Raw genomic sequence first — 23,006 nt, forward strand, 5'->3', positions numbered from 1 at the left:
GAAGTTATGATGAGAGAAAATGTAAAAGGAATTATCTATAGCTTATTAAAAATAATAGTTTTTTAAAAGGTGTAAATCGATATTGAGTTATTCATATCTAATTTCACTGCTTATAATGCATTGATATTTTGAAATAAATGAATGTCACGCTTTATTACAGGTGTATAAGTCACCTTTTGATCTTGATAAAATTTCACTGATCTTGATGAAATTTTAAGGGTTTGAAAAGTCAACTTCTATGCCAGTTTTTCTGTATGCGTTTTAAAACCTGAAAGAAGAAAATAATAATAAATAGCAATATTAAAGTGGAGCTCTTAGTTGTCTGCTCATCATATTTTACAAAAAGTTAAATATATTTACAATTCTAAATTTTATCTTTTTTAAATCTTGATTTTTAATAAATTTTTTATTTCTCAAACTAAGTATGAAAATTAAATAAATATTAAAGGATTTTCTTATAAAGATTAGATAACTGTTGAAGAATGTTTAATATTTAAACTAAATGTTTTATTTTCCATTAATATAGGTAATAAAAAAAGGCATGTACTTTGTTGACAACTCAATGTTTTTAATAATGCTTCTTTCTTTAGGTATCGCTTTACACAAATAACAGTTGACCCACAAATTCAAACAGCGGATGAAAAGCATTATGATGTTCTATATGTTGGAACAGGTATGCATTATTATATTTCTAAAGCATGGTTTCAGCTTTGCAACTGTTCTTTTATTGACATTAGTTGGGTTATAAAAAATAGAGAGAAAAAATATTTTTTATATTGAGTGTGACTTGAGAGGACGCCATACCGCGGAAGAAAGTTTTCCTCTCAAATTCTCTTTTTCCTTCATTACTGATTTAAAGTGTAGTAAAAGTAAGTTCAAACAAACCTAGAGTAAGCCATGGAAGTTTCAAATACTGAAAAGAAAATTTTGAAATATACAAATGAAAATAAAATATGAGAAGATAACTTAGGATAACGCTACAGAGAAGTTCTCTTCTCATAATTTGTTTGCATTTTAATATTTTGATGTATTTTTTTCAACAATTGAAACTTCATGGCTTACTTTTTCTTTCTTTTAAATTAGTAATGAAGGAAGAAGAGAATTTTCTCCTGCCGTAAGGCGTCCTCTTAAGTGTGTGTTGGTAAGCGTGTTAGTTGCTGAGTTATAAGTAGTATTGCGGGTCTGCTGCATTAAAAAGGACTAAAATTCGCAAAAGATAATCGAAAAGTTCTGAAATTTTGCATGAACCCAAATACAATAAAAATATTTAACACAACTTGATGCAAGCAAAAATATAAAAACATAAAAACGAGTTTTAAATTTATTTTTTTTGTAATTTTATGAAATATTATACTTTGAAATCAGTGTGTCTGCCTCACGACTTTTTGCAGTAACTGACAAACATCTAATTACTTAAAAAAAAGTATGTAATATTTTTCTGGTTTCGGTTTCCAAAACTAGATTTATTGTTGTTTAGAAAGTGTTTTAATGGTGCAATGAATTTGATGTGGATAATAATTGTTAGGCTCACATTCTAAACAATTGTCTGCCTCACAAATCATATATATTTATAATATTTGTGATTAATTACAGCTCTCTCTGTTGATGAGGTAGAATTTTCGTAACGGTACACATTAAATTTTTTTATCCCCAAGTATCAGGATATGCTTAAAATTTTGTTTTTCTCTTGAGCTATTCTCTAAAATGTTATATCAACTATACATTATTAATTTTGAAGCTTTAGAGTGTTAGTAATTCAATTACTAGTTGCCATTAAAATGTAAGTTATAATTTTTTTTTGAGAAAAATCATTTCTTTTAGCACTCTAAAAAATTTTGGATTTTAAAAATAGAACTGATAATTTGCATTACATCAAGCTTACATCTTTAGTTATAAGAAATAAATTCTTTATTTATTATTAATGTTCCTCTCTACATAATAATAAAAATTATTTTGACAAATTGTTTCTTAACATTTGTTAAAATAAATGTTGTTTTTTTTATCTGATTCATGTTGTATACGTATAATAAAGAGTTAATGCTCAGAAGAATTTTGAACGTTGAAATATTTTTAACTATTCACATTTTTAACAGTAAATTAAGATATTTTAAGAGTAAATGATAAATGATATTTTCTGTAAAAAAAAAAATAATAATAATGTTTATTTTCTCTTTAGATAATGGTAAAGTATTAAAGTGCATAAATGCTGGAAGTGACTCGACTTCTGGCAAGGTCATCCCTGTTGTGATTGAAGAATTCCAAGTGTTTCAAAACACGCCCATCACAAATCTCATGGTTTATCACACACCATCAGATGCAAAATTAGTAGTGGTGTCTCGAGAAGAAATCAAAACTATTCCTCTTTATAACTGTGATCATTATGCCAAAACTTGTGGGTATGTTAACTAGATATTTATATTACTTTAACTATTACTTGCCCGGAGAAAAGTATCTGGTTAACAAACACATTTATTTATTTTTTTAAAAACCAAACAAGTTTAATGCATAGGAAAATTGTGAAAAAATGACTCATAATTTGTGAATATAAAATAAGCGTTAAGTCACATTCTTTCAACCAGGGTCCACTTTTGTGAATTTGTGTAAATAGGGTCCGTTATTGCAAAAAAACTTTTTCAATGAGTTTTTAAATTGTAAAGACACTGTAAAATTATAATTAAAAAAATTTAATTTTAAAAAATAAACAGCAATTGCTGCTACCAGGGCTCGAAAAACCGCCCGTCCTCAGCGGTCAAAAATTCCCCGCAGACAAAGAATTTCTCGAATCCGACATACGCTCGGACGGCCATTTTCCCTTTAATATTCGTGATACATTTTCAATTTTTGTTTGTGTCATTAAAATTTAAGATACATAACATCGTTGAACACCAGAAAATTTCAGCCCTCCGAGCCCAAGCTATTTATAAAGACCTAATGCAGCAAAATGACCCACATTACAGCAACTTACTGCGCATGGTGGAATTGGTGTTTTCTCTGTCTGGGAGTACTGCAGCGGTTGAAATAGGCTTTTCAGCAATGAACTTATAAAAGAAACACATTACGTACTGGTCTTAAACAAGAAGCGTTAAACGCAATTATGAACATCTATCGAAATGGAAAACCCCTTTCAGATTTATGTGCAGAAACCTCAAAAAAATCATTGGTGAGATTGTGGAACTGGCAAACGTCTTATTTGATTCATTTAAAGAAACTCAGTACCCTTGGATAAATTGACATTTCAGATAGCTTGACCTTTGTCATTTAAATTCTTTCATAAAAGAAATACTAGGTTACTATTAGTAACCTAGTATTTCTTTTATTGCTAATAATGTAATCCTACTATTTGTAATCCTAGTAACTACTAATTCATTGTGCAGTTTATATAAATGTTTGTAATAAATAAGAGAAAATTATATTTTTATTTATTTACAAGTTACGGGTTAGTTTCAAAGGAGGACGGGTACATTGTCGAACAAGCCGTCCTGAGGGACGGGTAAAATTTTTTAGTTTTTTCGAGCCCTGGCTGCTACTAAATTAGAGATGTAAGGGTTTGCTGAACGTATGGTTATAATTTTATTTGGTCTTAATTTTTTTTTTTCCTTAAGGAATATTAAAATCAATTTTCTCAGTAGCCAAAACTAAACAGAAGCAAAATATTTTAATTTTTATACAATATGGTGAAAGTAAAAAGCAATAAAATGAGAACAAATAGACGATTTAGCGTCCTTTTTCAAATGTGCCCTTGGCAAAATGCCTCACTTGCCACACCCTACATACGCCACTGAGAGGGGTACCAGCTGAGATGTGAAATTGGCCGACTCTTAATACTGACCTCATTGCCAGCACATTAAAGCAAAGTTAAGAACTAAAATGCTATTGAGGTCTAATGAATCACTATCGATAAAGGAGGGAGTAAAATCATTAAAACCTGTTAGATTGCCAAGGGAAATATGGAGGAATTGAAAGGTAATTTCGTTAACAATCAATTTTCATCAGGCAATCTAACTAATCGTGACATTTCTGATCTAGTTTTCCTCACTGGTGCTTGGAAAGGTTTTATAATGTTTTTATTTCTTTTTTTTTTCACTGATAATATTTTCTTTACAGCACCTAATGCATTTATAATTTTGACTTCACTTGTCAACAGGATTTAAAAATAGATATAAATCAAGCTGTTTTAAATAGATGTAAATCAGGCTGTTTTTTGTCATGATTTTAAGTAACTGTAATATTTATCCCAACAAATTATTTTAAATTTATAGCAAATACTATTTTTTTAAAACATTCTCACTCATGTGAATGTTTATTGAATGTTTCAGAGATTGTGTTGCTCTGCAAGATCCCTATTGTGCTTGGGATAAGTCTAGGAATGTTTGTACAAGCTCTAGAACAAGGTAACTTCTTTTCTAGTTTTATTTTTTAGGGACAAAATATATTAATATATCATGGCTTAACATGATATATATTAATTTAATGTGCATAATATTTATCACTATAATATATATATATGTAGACAGATAGAAGTTTAAATATGTGGAGAAAACATGGAAAAATTACAAAACAATGAAAAATGAAAAAAAATTCCGAAAAAAGGAGGGAAAAAATTTTAAAATTCTGGAAAATAAAAGATAGAATCTTTTTGTAATTGTGTGAGTTGATGAAAAGATTATATATTTTATTTTCTGGATTTTTATTAATTTTTTTTCCTTTTTTCAGAATTTTTCTTTTTTTGATTAATTTTATTCTTTTTCCCTTTTTTCATTGTTCTGTAATTTTTGCATATTTCTGTAATTTTTGCATTTTGAACTTATTTTATGAGTTGTATTTACTTGCAACTTATGCGCAGTAAATAAATCTTATTGTTTTTCTTAATTTTCTTCTATTTGTATTTATCTATTGTGCTATATTTATGTATAAATAATATTGTGGCTTAATATATCATACAATGTATAAAAGTCCGAATTACCTAGTCTTATAACTTTGTTTTGTATCATTATTGATTTTTATATTTTTTGTTAAACTTACTGTTTAATTTTCGATCTTTTAATTGAACAGTTGCTCATTCATTCATTTATCATTACGTTTTAAATAATTCTTTCTTTTTTTTTTAATTTCGTGAAGAAGATCTGAAAAATTTAAATGATTTATTAAATTTTTACAATTAATGCTTATAAAAAAATTGATGGTTAAAGAATCTAATATAGTAGGGGGTAATGTTTTATTTACCATGCGCAAAATTGTAAAGATATCACCCTGAATAACTTTTGTTCTAATGATCAGATTTTTATGTACTAAGTGTCAATCATCTTGACACTTGTGAATTTTCACACAAATCAAAGGGGATTTTCACAAATTATCACTTCTAGAAGAGCTTGAAAATAAATAGATAAATTTGTGTATTCGCTTAAATAATCGACTTTTATGACCAGTAAATGGTACATAAAAGACCTTTTTAACATTGTAAAACTCTATGTTGATTTTTAAAAATACCAGCACGCCTGAAAGTCAATTTGACATAATTGCAGGAGAAGTGTGGCTGTGCGAAGCAGGAAAATAAATTCTCTTGCAAGTTAGGAAAGCGGAATTTCAGCCTTTTCTTTTTTTCATTTTTTTTTTTTTTTTTAAGTTTTAACTGAGAAACACAAAAAATTTCCTCGGTGTTTAAAAATATTGACTGCAATACAAAATTGGATATTTTAATTGTTTGCTTATAAGAGTAATGCTAATAAATTTTCCACGGTGTAGAAAAATTTGACTCGGGTAGAATAGAAGAATTTTGACCCTTTTTTGTTTATAATGAGCAATACTAAAAAAATTTCCGCAGTGGTGACAATTTTCTCACGAACGCTTTCGTGTACGTTACAGGTGTCTTTACTTCACTCACACAGTTTTTCAAATATGGAAAGGTGTTCAGTTAAATGTATGTTAAACCTGTCTTTAATTGCAGATTTCTTTTTAAGGAATTAAAAAGTGTAAAAGTGCATTTATAATATAATTTATGTATATTATACTTTTCATTTAGCATTGATTTGTTTTTATGGAAATTAAAATGTCATTTGTAATTTATGATACTGACACTAACAACTGTAATTATAATGGTTTTAAATTGAGTTTATTTCTTTAATACTTTATTCTATGTATTTCATAACATTTTAAAGTGAAATTTTTTAAAAACGTAGCATTTAAGATTAACTAATGCACTCCCTTTGTAATGGTATAACCTGCCTATTTGAATTCATTTGGCTGAAACCTATTGTATTCCTACACCTGGGACTTAATATATTGCATTATCATATGAAAATCAGCCTTAAGTCTTGAATGTATTCCTGAGGTTAAAAAGATGTATTCACGGTCTTCGCAATTTTTTTCAATGGTTACAATAAAATTATTAATTTTTAGTTTGAGTGCATTACACTAAGAGATATAGAAATATATTTATTGGAAATTTGCAAACATTTTAAAACCTTCTCGCGTTATCAAAATTCCATTTTTGCCCAATTTTCAAATAGTGAATAAAAAAATTTAAAAATAGGGCCTTTTTTATTAGTTTACATTATGGATATGTGAGGAATTAATTCAAATGTGTCATAATTGTTTTACCAAATTTTACTTTTTTTCCCCTTGTTCAAATTTTCAATACAATATTATTTTGTCTATAGTTAAATGATTGTTCTAATGTATATCTCAAGTTCTTTCTGTCTTTTTTCTTTTCCATTACAGCATAAATAGTCGTATTTCTTGCAGCATTCATTTTCATTTCATTAACCTCTCTTCTTTTTTAACAAAGTACTTCAATTTTTATTTTATTTAAATTTTGCTTTTGTTTATTTTTATTATTTTGTCTATTAAATATTTTGTTTGTTTTATTAAAGTTCTTTTTTATTTTTGTTGAGTTATTGTATAAAAAGTATTTCTTTTAACAACCTCTCTTCATTAGATCTCTTTCTTTAAGGCTTTGGAAGAGAGATCAATTTGTACAAAATGTCGAAGAAGGATTTGACCCAAGATGCCGTGAAGGTAAATTTAGCATTCTTCTGCTTTTGTTTTTTCCTTGATTATTTATTGTTCATAATATTTTAAAAAATTTTACATTTTATGTTTCCTTCATGTTTTGATGACTGCTTCATTAATCAATTCAATTGACTTTAAATTAGCTATTTATTAGTTTGAACAAGATTTTCTTTCGTGGTTTTTACCTTTATAGCTTATAATAGTACATTTTCTGATAGTAATAATCCATTCTATTTATAATGATGCATTTACAATAGTAAGCAAGTGCATTTGTAAATCTGTATTCAAAAAGTTTTTATTGGGGTTTCATCTCTTGGCAAAGATTCATTGTTTTCAGATACGGTACTGTTATTTTAAAAGTGAGCATTTATTTTTCTAATATAATGAGAAAAGATTTAGGGTTTAAACTGGGTTTTTTTTTTTTTTCATAATGGAATCTAACATTATGTTAAATTTTATAGTTGATAGTGAACTTCTATAGAAAAAATTATAGCTTTTGATCAGTAACTCTCTTAAACTCAAATGTGACACGTTAAAAAAATTTAATTTTAAAAAAAGGGGGGAAAACATAAGGAACAATTTATTATGGTACGTAACGTTTTTAAGAAATACTTACAGGTTCTTATTTTCGTTTTTTAAAAGCCTTTAAAGGTGTTTTTCCGAAATGATATATTTTTCTTTACCGTGCCGATTTTTGCCATGTATTATGCAAAAGTATGGTTTTCATATTGTTCAATTCAACTTTTTCTCGAATCATCCGAACAAGAGGCTTTTGGGCATACCATCGGTCTGTAGCTTGTGAAATTGCCAATCATTTTACAAGTTTGAAGAAATACTTGCAAATCCCCATGTGCTTCTACTGAGCTGGGTTTGGTGAAATTCTTGCACACTCATTTTGCAAGATATTCTCAATTTCAGACTTCATTTTCCACCCTCTGATATCGAACCAAGAAATCTCTCTATCTTTTTATGGTGGCTTATGTAATTAAACAAAGATTTTTTTGTTGAAGAAAAGTTATTTTATCATTATCATGTAAAGTCTAGAAAATTATTTTGCATTTTGTCAATGTATATAGTGCTTATATTTTGTTGAAAGATTTGGATATTCACCCTGTTGATATAAAATACCTTCATGCATAAAAAAATATCTTTTATGTTCATTATTTACTCTTAGGTATATATCTATATTTTAGTATATATGCTCAATATTTATTAGTTTTTTTTTCCAAAGCAAATATTATTTAGCTCTTTTCAATATTTACTTATAGTTTCTTAATATTACAATGGAAACAAAGCATTTATCAATAAAAATTTATTTCAATTATCACGCCAGTGAAAGTATCAGCTTTCATACTTTACTGATGATGGAAAATCTGCACCAGACAATGCCAAAAGTGATATCCTGCACCATCTTAGGTTTTTTTCTGTCTGATTCTGCTCCTATTTTAATTTCTCACCCTTATATGATTAGCGTATCCGAGTTACCATCTAACTCTCCATAAGTGGAAGGAAAATACAGGGTTGCCACAGGCATATGAAATGCGACTATTTGTAACTATTTTTGACCTGGGAGGGACAACTATGACAACTTTTTTTTTTGTCCGCAAAGTATTAAAAATCAACTATTTTCAGGAAAAGCAGACTATTGGGAGACTTTTCTGTATGTTTTTTTAATGTATGTTTCTGTATGTTTTAGCATAAATTGGGGTGTCAACCTGCAGCCCACCTGAGCTTCTGAACTCGATGAATTCTTTTTTCTTAAAAACTGTGTAAAATTTTTAATTGCAAATTTGAGTCATCACTTTTTAATGTTCTCAATTTGCACAGATTTCATTTTGCTTCCAGATTGCCTTTTCAATGGTTATTACTACGAAATTCTGCATGATTTTAAACAACCCAATTTTTAATACGATATTACGATGCGTGAATTTCGAATTTGAGTAGTAGTTACTTTTCACAATATATGTATATATATATGAATTTGGTAAATAAATCATTGATAAAAGGGAAAAATTTTTAGACAAAGTATGTTTTTTTTTAATGAAAAAGTATCTTTTTGTCTGAAAATATACTAATTTTTTTATATAAAAATTAAATGCTAGAACACTAACGTTTGTATAAAAATTATCATATTTGCAACCAACTTGACTAAATGGATCATGATATATGACAAATAAGTCTTTTAATAAAATTTTAGTTATATTATTGAAAAAAATTTGTTCTTATTTAGGCAACTATTTTCATGCTTTAGGCTACAAAAAACAACTATTTTGCTCATTTTTTTTTCAGTGGCAACCCTGAAAATATGCACAGCGAAAGGAATGTTATGATTAGTAGGGTTGTGGAAAGTTGAATTTTTGTTATCTCTTTTTTTTACTACTTCCAATTGCTTAAAAAATTGGTTCAACTTGAAGAGTCCCACTTGTCAAAATATGTTTGCATGCAAAAATATGTTTGTTGTGGGGAAAATTAATTATAAATAAAAAATCTTCAACTAAGAATAGAAATTGCAAAAGAGGTGTGGCAATGTAAAACATTCTAATTAGAAAATTCTTTTATGATATAGAATTTTTTCTCAAAACTTTTTATTATTTTTTTTATTCTTAGTGAACTTATAATTACAGTAAGTAATCAAAAGTGGATTTAATAACTTTTCAGTCTTTTGAAAATATTGTTTTAATAGCCAGTTACTTGTGTATATGTATTTTCAGGAGTACTAAAAACTTATGCTTGGCTTGTAATAAGTGTTTTATTTTAAAAACATCTAAAAATAGTGAAATTCAGAGTTGATAAATTGTTTCATCAATCCCTCCTATATGTAGAAATTATTTTGTTTTCTTATAGCAAAAGACAGTCTCTTTAAAAGCAAAATGTGTTTAATTAAATGTTTTTAGTTCTTCTCTTTTTTTTCTTTTTTTTTTTACAGGAAAAATGCACTAAATATATTTTTTATTTAAACAAAAGGCACCTGTGTTTCAATTGAAAAATGAAAGAATGTCATCTTTTTGACTTCTTTTTATTTTGCAAAATCATGTCCTTAAATATAAGTGAAATTTAATTAACCTCTGTTGTAGTATTGAAAACTTTTAAGTGTATAGTGCCTTGAAATAGAGGTGTCCAATTTTTTCTTCCTCTGTGTTTTGCTTTTTCTGTGTATATATGCCAATTTTTATTTCTTTGTTGAACTAGTAATTATATTAATATATTCTGGATGGTATGTATATTAAATAAAAGTCAGTAAAATTTAATTTGGTCTTTCAAATTTTTAAAATTCAGGGAAATTTAAAAATCATCTTTTTTTCATCTTTTAAAAAATTTTGACTACTCAAACGCAATCTATTGGATATTTAAAGATGATATTTCAGCTATACTAAACTATTTCTTTTACTATAGCATTATCTAAGTATGTTCAGCTGTTCCTTTTCCAGCAATTAAAACTAATAAATATAGTTAGCTAAATATAGTTCACACAAGAGCACAGTAATTGTTGTGTTTCCTCTTAGCGTATTGTGTAATATATATACAGGAAAAATACAGGCATTTTTTTTTCCAAAGTAAACATAAATCATAACATTTCAGTTATATTTAATGCCCATCATAATTGGAAAATATTGCAGTTTTTTATTTTGATGACTAAAAAATTCCCTATGTGTAAAATATTTAAGCTCATTATCAGGGTTGCCACTCCTCAAGGAAAACCTGGAAAATTCAGGGAATTTTGTTTCTTATTTTTGTCTTTTAAGAAATGGTGACTTCTAAAAGTGGGATATTTAAGGATAATATTTCAGCTATACTAAACTATTTCATTCACTATATTATTTGTTTTAAATATGTTCGACTGTACCTTTTTCTCTTAAGTTTTTCCAGCAATTTAAGCAAGTATAGTTATCCCAATATGGCTCATACAAGAGCACAATGATTGTGTTTTTCCTCTTAAGAGGACACCATAACGCGGACAAAAATTTTCCTCCCAAATTTGCTTTCTCCTTCATTACTTATTTAAAGTGTAGAAAAAGTGAGTTCAGACAAAATTAGAGTAAACCATAAAGTTTCAAATACTGAAAAGAAAATTTTAAACTAAACAAATGAAAATAAATTATGAGAAGATAGCTTAGGATTACGCTACGGCGAAGTTCTCTTCTAATAATTTGTTTGCATTTTAATATTTTTAAGTATTTTTTTCAGCAATTGAAACTTTATGGCTTACTTTTTCTTTCTTTTAAATTAGTAATGAAGGAAGAAGAGAATTTGCGACGAATATTTTCTTCCTCAGGTGTGGCGTCCTCTTAATATATTGTTTATAATATGTAGAGGGAAAACACAGGGAATTTTTTTCCCGATTTGAGTGGCAACCCTGGATATAGAATACTTTTTTTGTGAATTTCTAATTAATAAAACAGATGTATGAGTTATAATAATTATCTCTGTAGGCCGATCTTCATCTGGCGGAACCACCCCTCAACGCTCCCCCCACCATTCTGCCAGCCGCCACGACACCCCTGGTGGCTCCCCACCTTCCTCTCCCTCGGCCAATGATATTGAGGAAGAAGATTTTCATGAAGGTAAGCTCAGAATCCTCTTGTGTGGCTTTTTAACATAGTTAATCGGTTTAGATTTCACTTGGCCATAAAGCATGCGCTTTTAGTTTGTGGTCTGCTAGACATGGCCAAGTGATTTCACTGAACCAAATTTAGCTGCGTCCTGCCTTCATTAATAGCATGTCCTGGGCATTTGTTGTGCAACTTTGCTGAGTTTATGAATTGCTTGCCTAATATAAATATTGCAAGTTGCAATGTTCTATTTATTTGTTGTAGAAACAGTATTTGTGTTTTAAAAGGTAGGATAAAGTGTTTTTTTTTTAATTTTTAACGTTTTAATGGATATTTTGTCATTTAATGGCACATGCTAGTGTGAAAGTGCTGCCATTGCATTTCTGTTTTTCAGAAATTTTAAGGATAATTTTTTTATTAGAATACCTTGGCTGCTGCCTCAATTTATTATTTATTAAAGGAATGAACAAAAATAAGTTTACAACAAGTTAACTATTCCGACTAAACAATTATGTACTAAAAATTTTGTAGGGATTTAATGTTTCTAAATTGAAATATTTATTCAGAAATAAACTTTATTAAGAATTAAAAATAAATAAAAAGTTCCATTTTCTTATTTTGGGAAATAATGTGTTCCATAAACAGGCATATTTTTTTTTTTTTTAATAAAATGGTCATGACATTTGAGACATTTTTTTTTTTAATTAAATGGTCATTTTGTTTGAGACATAAATATAAAGCAACTATGACTTCTCATTGTCTAATTTTATTTTTGCAATTGTGATAGATTCAAGTTACTTTTGTTTTCTGAAATGTTAGTTATGCTATGTATGTTCGCTATATAATTGAAAACCAACACCTTTGTTTAAATATATTGTTTTTATTTACTATATGTCAGTTAAAATTTATTTTTCTAAATTAGCAATTTTTAATTTTTATTTACATTTTGATAAAATAATTTTTTCCCTTCCCATAGGATTAACAGTTCTTCCTTTTGTTAACATACAGAGTTCCCACTAAAGTTCCTTTTCTCAACCTAACAGATATATTTATAAAAGTGATGTTTAGATATACCAAAGTACTTTTGCTATACCATGTGATTACTACCTGGTGAAAAACTAAAAATTGAATTTTTCTACCTCAAAAACGATATGTGATGACGTAAAAATTCATTTGTAGAGAATCATCAATTTAGTGCGAACAAATCCCTTGTGGACATGAATGTTCAGAAACGAGTTTTTAACCTTTTATCTGGTCTTTTTTTTTTTCTACTGGTGTTATGTTAAAATATTTTTGCGATTGATTTTTATGGCGAAATTCAGTTAGCTTATATGAGGCCACAGAAATGGTAGGTGATCTTCCCATTGACCTTAAATGAAGGACTTGTTCTAGATTTCTTAATGAGGAAACGGTCTTAGCAAAAATTCCCAGATGGTTCATTTTCGGTGTTTACATTTTACACATAAAAAATAAAAGGCATTCTGTGATAACTACCAATTTTTTTTTCTTTCTTACAATATTTCAGCTGTAGAAGCAAACAAATGCTAGTTCTAAGTGTTCTTTTCCTAACATTAAGGTTCACAAAGTATGCATTTGCACTAAATGGGTGAAATTTTAGTAGTTCTTTTTTACGCCATCTTATTATTTTTTTGAGTTGGAAATGCTATCTCTCATCTGGTGATGCGGAAGTGATATCGTACGGCGCACAGCCCCTTTGCTATATCTAGATACCACTTTTATAGCTACAGTTATAGTCCTTAGAATCTTGAGAATATGGTTGCAAACTTTAGTGGGCTCCAGTATATATTAAGAACCACAAACATTAAAATACTAGCTTCTTTCTTTCTTATTTTTTACCTGTAACATTTACACAAATGATGCAAATAATGATTTTCTATCTTTCTTAATAGAGTGTTATACTGTTATCCCTTAATAAGTGAAAGTGCTTGTTTGTGTTTTGTAAAAGGACTTCAATCAGTCAATGTAATAACAGTATTGGTTGCTTTTCCTATTGAAAATTGGGACCGTTTATGTTAATTTCAATTAGCTATTTGTCTAAATGTCTTTGCTTGAATGTTTTATTTTCTAGATTACAACTTTTGGCATAAATAATTTTGTAAATTAAATGTAAAGAGAAATTGTTTCTAGAATTATGCTTAACAGCATTTGCAATTTTTTTTCTTTTATCATTTATCTTGTTACTTTTTAAGAACTAAATATTAAATTAAATGAGCTTTTTTATGTTAAGTTCTACTACATTTATTATTATTTTCCTTTTGTTGCATTTTAAGATATAGAAATGAAATTGAAATTTTTTAATTTTGGTTTACTTTTTTTGTTACAGATTATTTTGCTATATTAATGATTTATAACAGTGATTACACTTTTTTAATATATTAATGTTCTTCAGTAAAATTGTGAATACTCATTAAGGCCAATTTTTGTTCAAATAATTATAAAAATTTAAAATAAGTTTTCTTTTTTTACTTACTTAAAAATCTGTTTTAAGTACTTCATTGACTATTTTATGTTGTTTTTTTTCTCGTATTTTACACTGTTGGAAGAATAATTGTTTTTGAATTGCATAAAATATAAGCGATTAAAGGGTAAGCAATAACTTTAAAAACTTAACTTTGTTATTTTTTAAAAAGAATAATTATGTAACCTCGTTTCTGGTTGGTTGTTGCTTAAAGTTTGATGGAAGATTTACTTTGTTATAAAAATTCTATTATGTAATAGCTGTTGCCAATTATCTTTTGCTTTTTATTCTGGGCAGGAGGCAGCAGCCACTTATAAGAGGTCTTTTGAGCTTACTGTCCTCATTTTTCTTTCTTACTTCCCTTCACTTGACTATATTCAAAACTTATTTCTGCCATCTCTTTAGGATCAATAACTAATATTTGCATGTCATCCCTTTTTATTCTCTCTTATTGCATGTTCTTTTATTTATTCTAAACAGTTCTCATGACTTGTATTTCATCAATTTGTAAACAGTGTAATGCAGAACCAATCGTTAAAATTTGTTCTTAGTAGAAAGATTTAAATCTGAATATTCTGCAACTTGAGTTTTAAATTTTGTTTGAGCTAGAAGATAATGGATTATTTTAAGACCAGCATAAATGTATTCTTACTGAGAAGATATCTATAAAGCGAAATATTCTGTAAACTGTAATTTTGAAAGTCAGAAATACAATTCTAGCAGAGAACTACATAAGATATGTTATAGCAGGACAGCACTTCATCAGGAAACACACTGCCTATCAACACACAAGAACCTTTCTGTTGTCAGTGGTAAAACCAAAAACTGACAGTGCCCTGCAGCCCCATAATGGAAAAACAAACAAGAAAAAGCAATTTAAAAAATTTTAATGTACATAAAGAAAAATTAATGACAAAAAAACACAATTTCAAAGCATACAGAGTAAGACTTAATGATGATACGCCCACATATAAAAAAAAGTTAAAGTTACAGCTAGAAAAACTGTTAGTAAACTGTATTAACTTTTGTTCTTACAGAACTTAACTTTTGTTGTGCAAGCAGTTGAAATTTCAGCTAAGAAATTTTTAAAACTATGTAAGGACAAATAGCTGTTTTGATTTTTACTAGGGCAGTAGAAGAAAGGATTGCAAATTCTTAATTTGGAATAGTGTTGCATTAAAATCTGTTAATTTAGAAATCATAACAATTATATAAATAGTACACTTAGTTTTGTTACCTATTTTATGAATGATATTAGTTTACATAATGAAAAAATATGGATGTATGTAATTATAATACTAATTATTTTAAATCTGCTCTAAAACCTATTTCATTATAAATAACAAAGACTTCATAGAAAGTTAAGTGTTAAAAATTTAAAAAAAAAAAAAGGTTTTTTTTTTTTTTTTTTTTTTTTTTTTTTTTTTTTTTTTGCATTCATTTAGATTTCTGAAGAATATGAATTGTTCTGTTAAAATTACTATTTATAAACAAGATCACAAACCCAAAAACGGAGAGACCAACTGGAAATTATTTTAAGGCATATGTATCAATTTTATCTTTATTTTAATCTATCAAATGAGCACAGTAAATCATATTATTTTGGATGGTGTTGCATTTTTTAGAAATTCTCCAAGCAGAATTAAAAAGGGAAAACTTCTTTAAGTATCCCACATCTGTTATGTTTTTATCAGCAATTGGAACTCTTGCTCTTACATCTATGTTGTAATCTATTCTCTTAATCATATCTATGTAAATACAAATCACCCATCTTTATGTACGCAAACTAAAGAGCATTCCAGTACAGAATCATCTGGAAATTTTATCCGATAAAGTCAATGTTAACTTAATGTTAAAAGTGGATGTTAATTAAAGTCAAAGTGTTTAATTGAGTGATAAATAAAGAGCAACAAATCCCTCATAGCCAACATTTTCCTGGGATTCAAGAATAATTTGTAAGAGTTCTACAGCTTTTTCTACCTCTTTTACACTCACTTTTGGTTCATCAATATGATCTTCAGCTTCTTCATCTGATATAACTTTGACACTATCTATGATTTCCGCATCTATCAATGTTTCGCATGTTACCAGGCAACTGTCCTCCTGTAAAACCTTTAGAATTAATGTCAGCATTAAATCTCAGTTTTATTGCATTCCATTCTAGCAAATCTGGCACTGCATTTCCAGCATTAACAGTTTCTTCTTTTTTACTGATGCCTTCAACCTCTTGTTCATCAAAGTCACAGCTATTCTTGAAACCTGCCTTTTTAGAAACACTTTCTCCAGGCATAACAGTCATTCTGATACCATTCAACTCATTTATTTTTGGAATAGAACTTTCTTCATCTATGCATCTACAAGTTTGCGTACCAACTGTTTTCTATAGTTCACTTTAAAACTCATAATTATCCTTTGATAAATTGGTTACAATTTTGAGGTGAAAATGAATTTCTATTCCTAGCTTTCTTATCTATATTGAAAAGCTAACCCCTCACTTAGTGCCAAAATCAATGTATTCCTCGTGATCGAAATTGCAAGAATCACCCCCAACCTGTTCCTCTCTACTTCCTGTGGGTTCACGAAATTCATCTCTGTCTGCAAATTCTACTGACAAAGAAAGTTTTGTCATTTGTGCTCTATTATTTGAATTTCGAGAATTGGGGTTTTTGAGGGGGGGAAATTTCGACATGAACATGGGAAATACATTGATTTTAGACAGCAAATGTAGAGAATTTTAGAGATTTTGAGATATAAAGGTTTTCAGGATTAAGAGGTTCGAGATAAACAGGTTCAACTGTATATATATTTATGTATGTATATATATATATCCCCCTCAAAAAATCTATTATTCTCTACGGGCCTGCAAGATACATGAAAAGTGGAGTGGGAGGGTTTCGACATTTTAGAACTTTTTTGTTCTTACATTCTTTTCTTAACCTTGTTATTCAAAAGCATAAAAATATTTTTTAAATTCATTTTTCCCCCCACAAATGCGCAGAGCATTTTGTTTTCAGATTCCTGGACTGATGTAAGTGGCGGTGGAAATAATTTCGGCATTGTTTGAATTGAATTGATGCCCAAGATTCCAACAATGCACAGCAATTAATGATTCATCAAAATCTTAATAATGGACACATCTTAGTCCTTAAGTCTAAATTTTAAAGTGCATCTTGTTTTTCCAAAGTATTCAAGGTTGGGCTGACAAAAAATGTGGTAAACGCCCCTGCTATTATCTGAACTAATAGGATCTTTAGGGGACTTAATTTTAATTTTGTTAAGAGGCCTAAAAAAAGCTTTAAACCTAAACGAGAATTGATATTTGCAATTTTATAGCAGACAGGAGAAAAAAACGGAAAAATGACAAATTCTCCCTAAGGATTAGAGGGCTGTTTAGTGGGTTTAGCAAGAGCTGAATAAACTAAAACATGGATAAATCCACGATTAGCAGCAAGCGAGTGGAGCAGGTTAAGTTTGGAGTTTAAAGAAGAAGAGCTGGAGCAAAGACTTTGTGCGTCAGAGACAAAATTATAAAATGCTGACAATAATTTGAATTAGGGAGCAACGAGATGATTAGAGGTGAGAAAATGATCAGGATATTTAGTACAAAAACATCTAAAAACAGAAAATTAAAATTAATTTCCACATTTAAAGTAAATTGAGTGTTGGGGTCTACCAAGTTTACTACAGAAAGTAACTCTGGCAAATCAGTACCACTTCTAAGACAAAAAAATCATCAACATATATTTTTCTTAAACTCTATTTCTTCAAATAAACACTCGAATAAATCTAATCTCACCTGTCCTCAAAAATAAATTATTAATTTCTCAACAAATCTGATTACTATAATGTTGAGAATATGTTTGCCTCTGCCCCATAAATATTTAAAATCTGACTCTACCCCTTCTCATTCTACTACTATTACAGGGTGCATGGCGTTTTTAAAAAGTGCTTATTTTTGATTTAAGTTTTTTTAAAAGCTCTTTCAAGGTTCTTTTTTTATTTGTGGTTTGTAAAAATTGCTTGATTTTCCATATTTTAAAAAGAGATTTTATCTTTGCCATGTCAATTGTCGCTCTAAACTTAAAAAATTTATGATTTTCACAATTTTCTCTGCAATGTTTATCAGAAACTAGTTATCTTATCATGATTATGTTAAGTTTTTGAAGATGTTTCTAAATTTTATTGACTTTATGTTTATAAATTAAGAACTTTAAACGACAGAAAAAAATAGTTTTTATTGCTGCACAAATACTAATTATGAATTTTTTTTTTTTTTTGAAATGGGATTAAAAATATTTTTTGAGTGCTTTAGAAGTACTTAAAAAGTGCTTATTTTTTGTTGAAAAATCTGGTTATACACACTGTATGAAGAATAAAATAAAAAGTTCTTATGCTCATATCTGTTCCTTCCCTAAAGTTGTTTTTAAACCTATTGTCTCAAACATTGATAGTGCTATAATAAATGTGCTCATTATTTAGTGTGTATCATCTTTCCTCTGACTTCCAACAAAACTCTGCTCTCTCTTGACATTGGTTCTCTTTTCAAATCACTTCTAGTGCTATCCCTATTTAAATTTATAATAAATTTAATTAGTATAGTAACTTCTCAAGTTTCTTCTCAATTATAAAATAATAAAAATTATAAAAAAATAATAATAAAAATAATAAAAATTATTTTTAGTGTTGAATTATTTTCAGTTTTTATGAATTCTATAATTATGTGCAAAGATTTTTCGATTCTCTTAAAAAGTTCTCAAGAGTGCGAAATATGTAAGAAGTAAATTTAACATTTAAGTATCCTAACTTTTGACCTCTCTTCTCGTCCAACTATAGCGATCCTATTTCCCATATTGCGGCATAAAAGTGCAAAGCTAATCAGAAAGAGACCGAGCTAACCTGGTTGGTAGGGCTCTGGGCTTACGTCCAAGAGGTCGTGGGTTTCGATCCCCGCTGGTCGAAGATTCTGACTGGTGCACGTTAAATCTGTCAGATGACAAAGTCCTCCTTGTGCCCATTGCAAATCATACCTCTGGAGGTACTGATCCAGGAGTTTCCTTGTCTTCTGGATCGGGTTCAAAATTACAAGGTTATGGAGTTAAACAAAATCGGGTCGGCTGTTCAACAGCGTTTATATTTTGCGGCTATACAAATGTATGTTTTTTTTAGAGATAGTATGCTCTTTTGTCTGATTTTATACTTTAAAATATCTCCAAGGGGTAAGGCCCTCGAACCATTAAGATTGAGTATTAGTATGTGAAAATCTGATCATAAGATCAAATATTATTCAGGCTATTCCTCTTTTTTTGCATCCTTATGGCTTGTCACAAATGCCAGACTCTCCTATTAATGAAAGGTCCTCCTCTAAAATGATATGCATGGACACAGTCTCCAAATAGTAGTTTTTTTTTATGCAGCCTTTACGGAAGAATTTAGTTTCCCTATTGTGGTTTCGACTTTTTTTTTTTTATTTTAAAAGAAAAAAATTAACTTGTTATTAAAGCTAGTTTCAAAAGAAGGCATTTAAAACTCTTCTTTGCAAAATAGATAGTAGAAATTCTTCAATAATCAACTTCAAACTGTTTATCAGTCCAAATAAAAGATTTCTAGTCTAATGTTTGGTCTTACATTTAACTATTCCGAATAAAATATGGAATTTTTTATTATTATTATCTATAAGTTTTCTGTGTGCTTTCATTGAACAATGCACAAAATAAGAAAGGGAACACCTTTAATATCTTTTGATCTAATGTTATTTTAATAATCAATAAATAAAATTAGATTTTTGGCATACTAATCACAATTGTTATAATTTGAAAGCCCAACCATAAATATACTAACTAATAAGTGCTAACCCTTTTTTAAGTTATGAAATCAGGCATAAAAACGTACTTTCTCTATATAAATGTTTCTTCTTTTTTTCCCCCACGGATTTTGATTCTTGAATCGCAAAATATAGTGTCAGCAATCTTTAGATATAGTTCTTCTAGTTTAGGCAGGGGGTGGTCTACAGTTTTATCTCTCAATGTTAATTTTATTTATTGGGTCATTCACCACATTTGAAACTTTTTAAGCGGATTGAAAGAATTTTGCACACAAAAAAAATTTTCTTATAATTATTTATTACTATTTCATTTCATTATAGTAAAAAGGATTTTTAATTTTAAGCAATTTCGTATTTTGCCATTAAAACTTGAAAGTTTCTTTAAAATTATGTAAAACCTTTCATTACAATTCAAATTTTTTTTCGACTGCTATTAAATTAAATAATAATTTCAAAATAATTTTTCTATTATCTCTAATTAAACTAAATTTATAATTACCTCTGAATAAACTATCTTTGAAATAACTAAATTTATAATTGTATGCAAAAAAAAATTTGACTTTGTTTAAAAAGTTGAGATCCTGCCTAAATTATTAAGACCGTATTTTCCACATTTAGCTTCCCCCATATTTTGACAGTCCAAAATCCAAATCTGATAGGGGTAAAAAGGTATATTCATTTAGAGCAGGGGTTTCCAACTGGCGGCCGCATCCGGCCTGCAAAGCCTTTTTTTTTGTGGCCCGCGAACATATATTAGTTGCCATTTTTTTACGGACAATTTTTGTAAAAAATCTATATGGGTTTAAAATACTTTTCTCGTTAATAAAAACCTAATTTCTTCGTTTCTGTGAAATTTAACATACCAACGGTGCAAAGAAATTTATTTTTCAGGTTTTGCATCCAAGAAAATATTTATTCAAATACAAAAATAATTGTGTATGTTGCTCTTTCTTATTCCTTTTTTTTTTTTTTTTTTTTTTTTTTTTTTTTTTTTTTTTTGTTAGTATAACATAACATGTGCATATCAGAAATTTTCTCTAAGAAATTCTCATATTTAACTTTTTGAAACCACTAATTTTGGACGAAAATATTTTCACACACATTTGTAAATTTTAAATTTAAATATCTATTCTCCGGTGGTTGCAGCAGACAAACCTCAATTTTCTCATTAAATATTTTGTGTGCTACTATGTAAGTTTTAATACCTTAACAGTTAGATATCTGTTGCACATTAATTGTTTAATACATAAGTGCACATTAAGTTATTGTAGCCCGAATTTTTATTATTTATTTAATATTTTTTAAAATATTATTAATAACAAATAAATAATTTTAAAAATCCACTTCTTATTTTAATTTGTAATTTAATAGTTTTGTTTCGTACAACTTGGTAACACTCTGACAGTAATATTTAATGTTCCTTCAAACATAAAAGAGTCCTACAAAAAATTTTGATAAAGTTGCGGCCCACCATTTGATTTGTGCTTTTAATTGTGGCCCCCCGCCTCATGCAAGTTGGAAACCCCTGATTTAGAGAAAGTACATTTTTGGGCCTGATTTTGAAATTTAAGAGAGAACGTCTACGCTAATTAATTTGCATGTTTAAGTGCTTTTAACTATTAGAGTGCATTAAAATCCGATCATTTGACCAAAAGTTTTTCAGTGTGTTAACCTTCTACTTTTCTTTTTTTTTTAATGTATTTACCTGTGGCTAAATGCATTTTCTACTAATATCAATCCTAGATAACAAAATAGGATTTATTTTCACTCAGCAAAAATGTAAACCTAAAAAGGTTTTTATTTTGGTTTACGTGTAAACCTTCTAATCTTAAAACAAGACCAGTCACAATCTGCTCTATTCTATACACATTACCCTAATCTGAAACCTCGGAAAACAACATTCTATATTAAAACCTTTAATCGAGGTTGTCTTAGCGTGAAAAAATCCTTAAATAAAGCTAGTCTTAAAATGAAAATAATCTTAAATCTGGGTAATTATAAGGTTTCTTTTAGCAACATCTTGCATGCTCAGCTAAAATCCACCTTGTCATGAAATTTTAATGGACGATACAATTTGATCCTATCGCTAGTGTGACGTCAGCTAAAATGTCGTTATGAACCTAAGTGACAATACTTTTTTAAAAAGCTTTAAAAAATAATTTTTAATCCTTTTAGGATGAAAAGTTTGAAACAGCAATATTTTTTCTTTATCAAAAAAAGGTTTTTAGTACAAGCAAAAGAAAATTCCTACACAAGGTTGCTGAAAGGTTACATGCTTTCTGGGAGTGTTATGTGCTGTTTTAATATTTCTGCAATATGACTTTTAATAACTGGGTTCAAATGTTTTAGGGATACCTTAAAAAATAAGCGAACAAATTTCACCAGTTAAAAGTTTTTTTTTTCTGTTTTGAATGAAGGATAAAAGATTCTCCTTACTAAAATTACAAAAAACGAATTTATTTGAATTAGTTATATTATATATATACATGTCCGCATAGTCTGTGGACTTAAATTGTTTTGCTTCAAGCATGTTATATTGCAGGGCTATATTTAAAATTTATCTTAATGTTCTGCAAACTAAATGCTACTTTAGTGTATATATATTGAAATTAAACAATAAGAGGAAGAGTGGAAGAAAAATGCAAGTTATTAAAACTAGTGTAATAAATTTATTTTTAAATTTGTTTAAAACAAATATTTTATATTATTAATTAACTAGTTTTAAATGTTTATGCATACGCACGGGTTCATATGAACTTGAACAACTTTCAAAATAAAGTTCTGGCTTAAGATCTGTCGTGGAAAATTTATTCTTGGATATAAGTTTTCTTTTTTGTCAAGAACTGAGATTTTCCTTGTGTTACAAAAATGTGTGTTGGTTCGATTGAAAAATATACCTTCGTGTTTTAATATTTTACTAAAAAGATTATTTGTTGTCTGTGTAAATGTGTGCTGTGTTATTACAAATTTTGTATGGCAATCTCTTATTCACTGCAATATTTTTAAGTTACATCTATAGTAATGTCTCTATTTAATACAAATCTTGTATGCTGGCACCGAGATAGCCTGATTGGTAGGGCACTGGGCACATATCCAAGAGGTCGTGGGTTTGCTCCTCGCCGGCCGAAGACTCCCTGTGTAGTAAAAT

General features: G+C 28.4%; 1 protein-coding gene across 7 annotated transcripts in view; it reads left to right on the plus strand.

Moving 5' to 3' along the window:
* The window catches only part of LOC107456505 (semaphorin-1A), a 189,637-nt gene that overhangs the window by 163,436 nt on the left and 3,195 nt on the right, over positions 1-23,006 (plus strand). For 2 of the 7 annotated variants that reach the window (XM_071180934.2, XM_043048675.3), the window contains exons 13-17: positions 591-673; positions 2,177-2,396; positions 4,317-4,391; positions 6,950-7,014; positions 11,439-11,570. In XM_071180934.2, coding sequence (XP_071037035.1) covers positions 591-673; positions 2,177-2,396; positions 4,317-4,391; positions 6,950-7,014; positions 11,439-11,570 — 575 coding nt within the window. Of the gene's footprint in view, positions 1-590; positions 674-2,176; positions 2,397-4,316; positions 4,392-6,934; positions 7,015-11,438; positions 11,571-23,006 lie in introns of all 7 variants that reach the window. The other 5 variants (XM_043048674.3, XM_021146606.4, XM_071180937.2 and 2 more) reach the window with 3 other exon arrangements.

This window comes from Parasteatoda tepidariorum, chromosome 8 (genome assembly GCF_982258835.1).
Source record: "Parasteatoda tepidariorum strain Cologne lab strain chromosome 8, Ptep-v5.0, whole genome shotgun sequence".
Classification (NCBI taxonomy): Eukaryota; Metazoa; Arthropoda; class Arachnida; order Araneae; family Theridiidae; genus Parasteatoda; species Parasteatoda tepidariorum.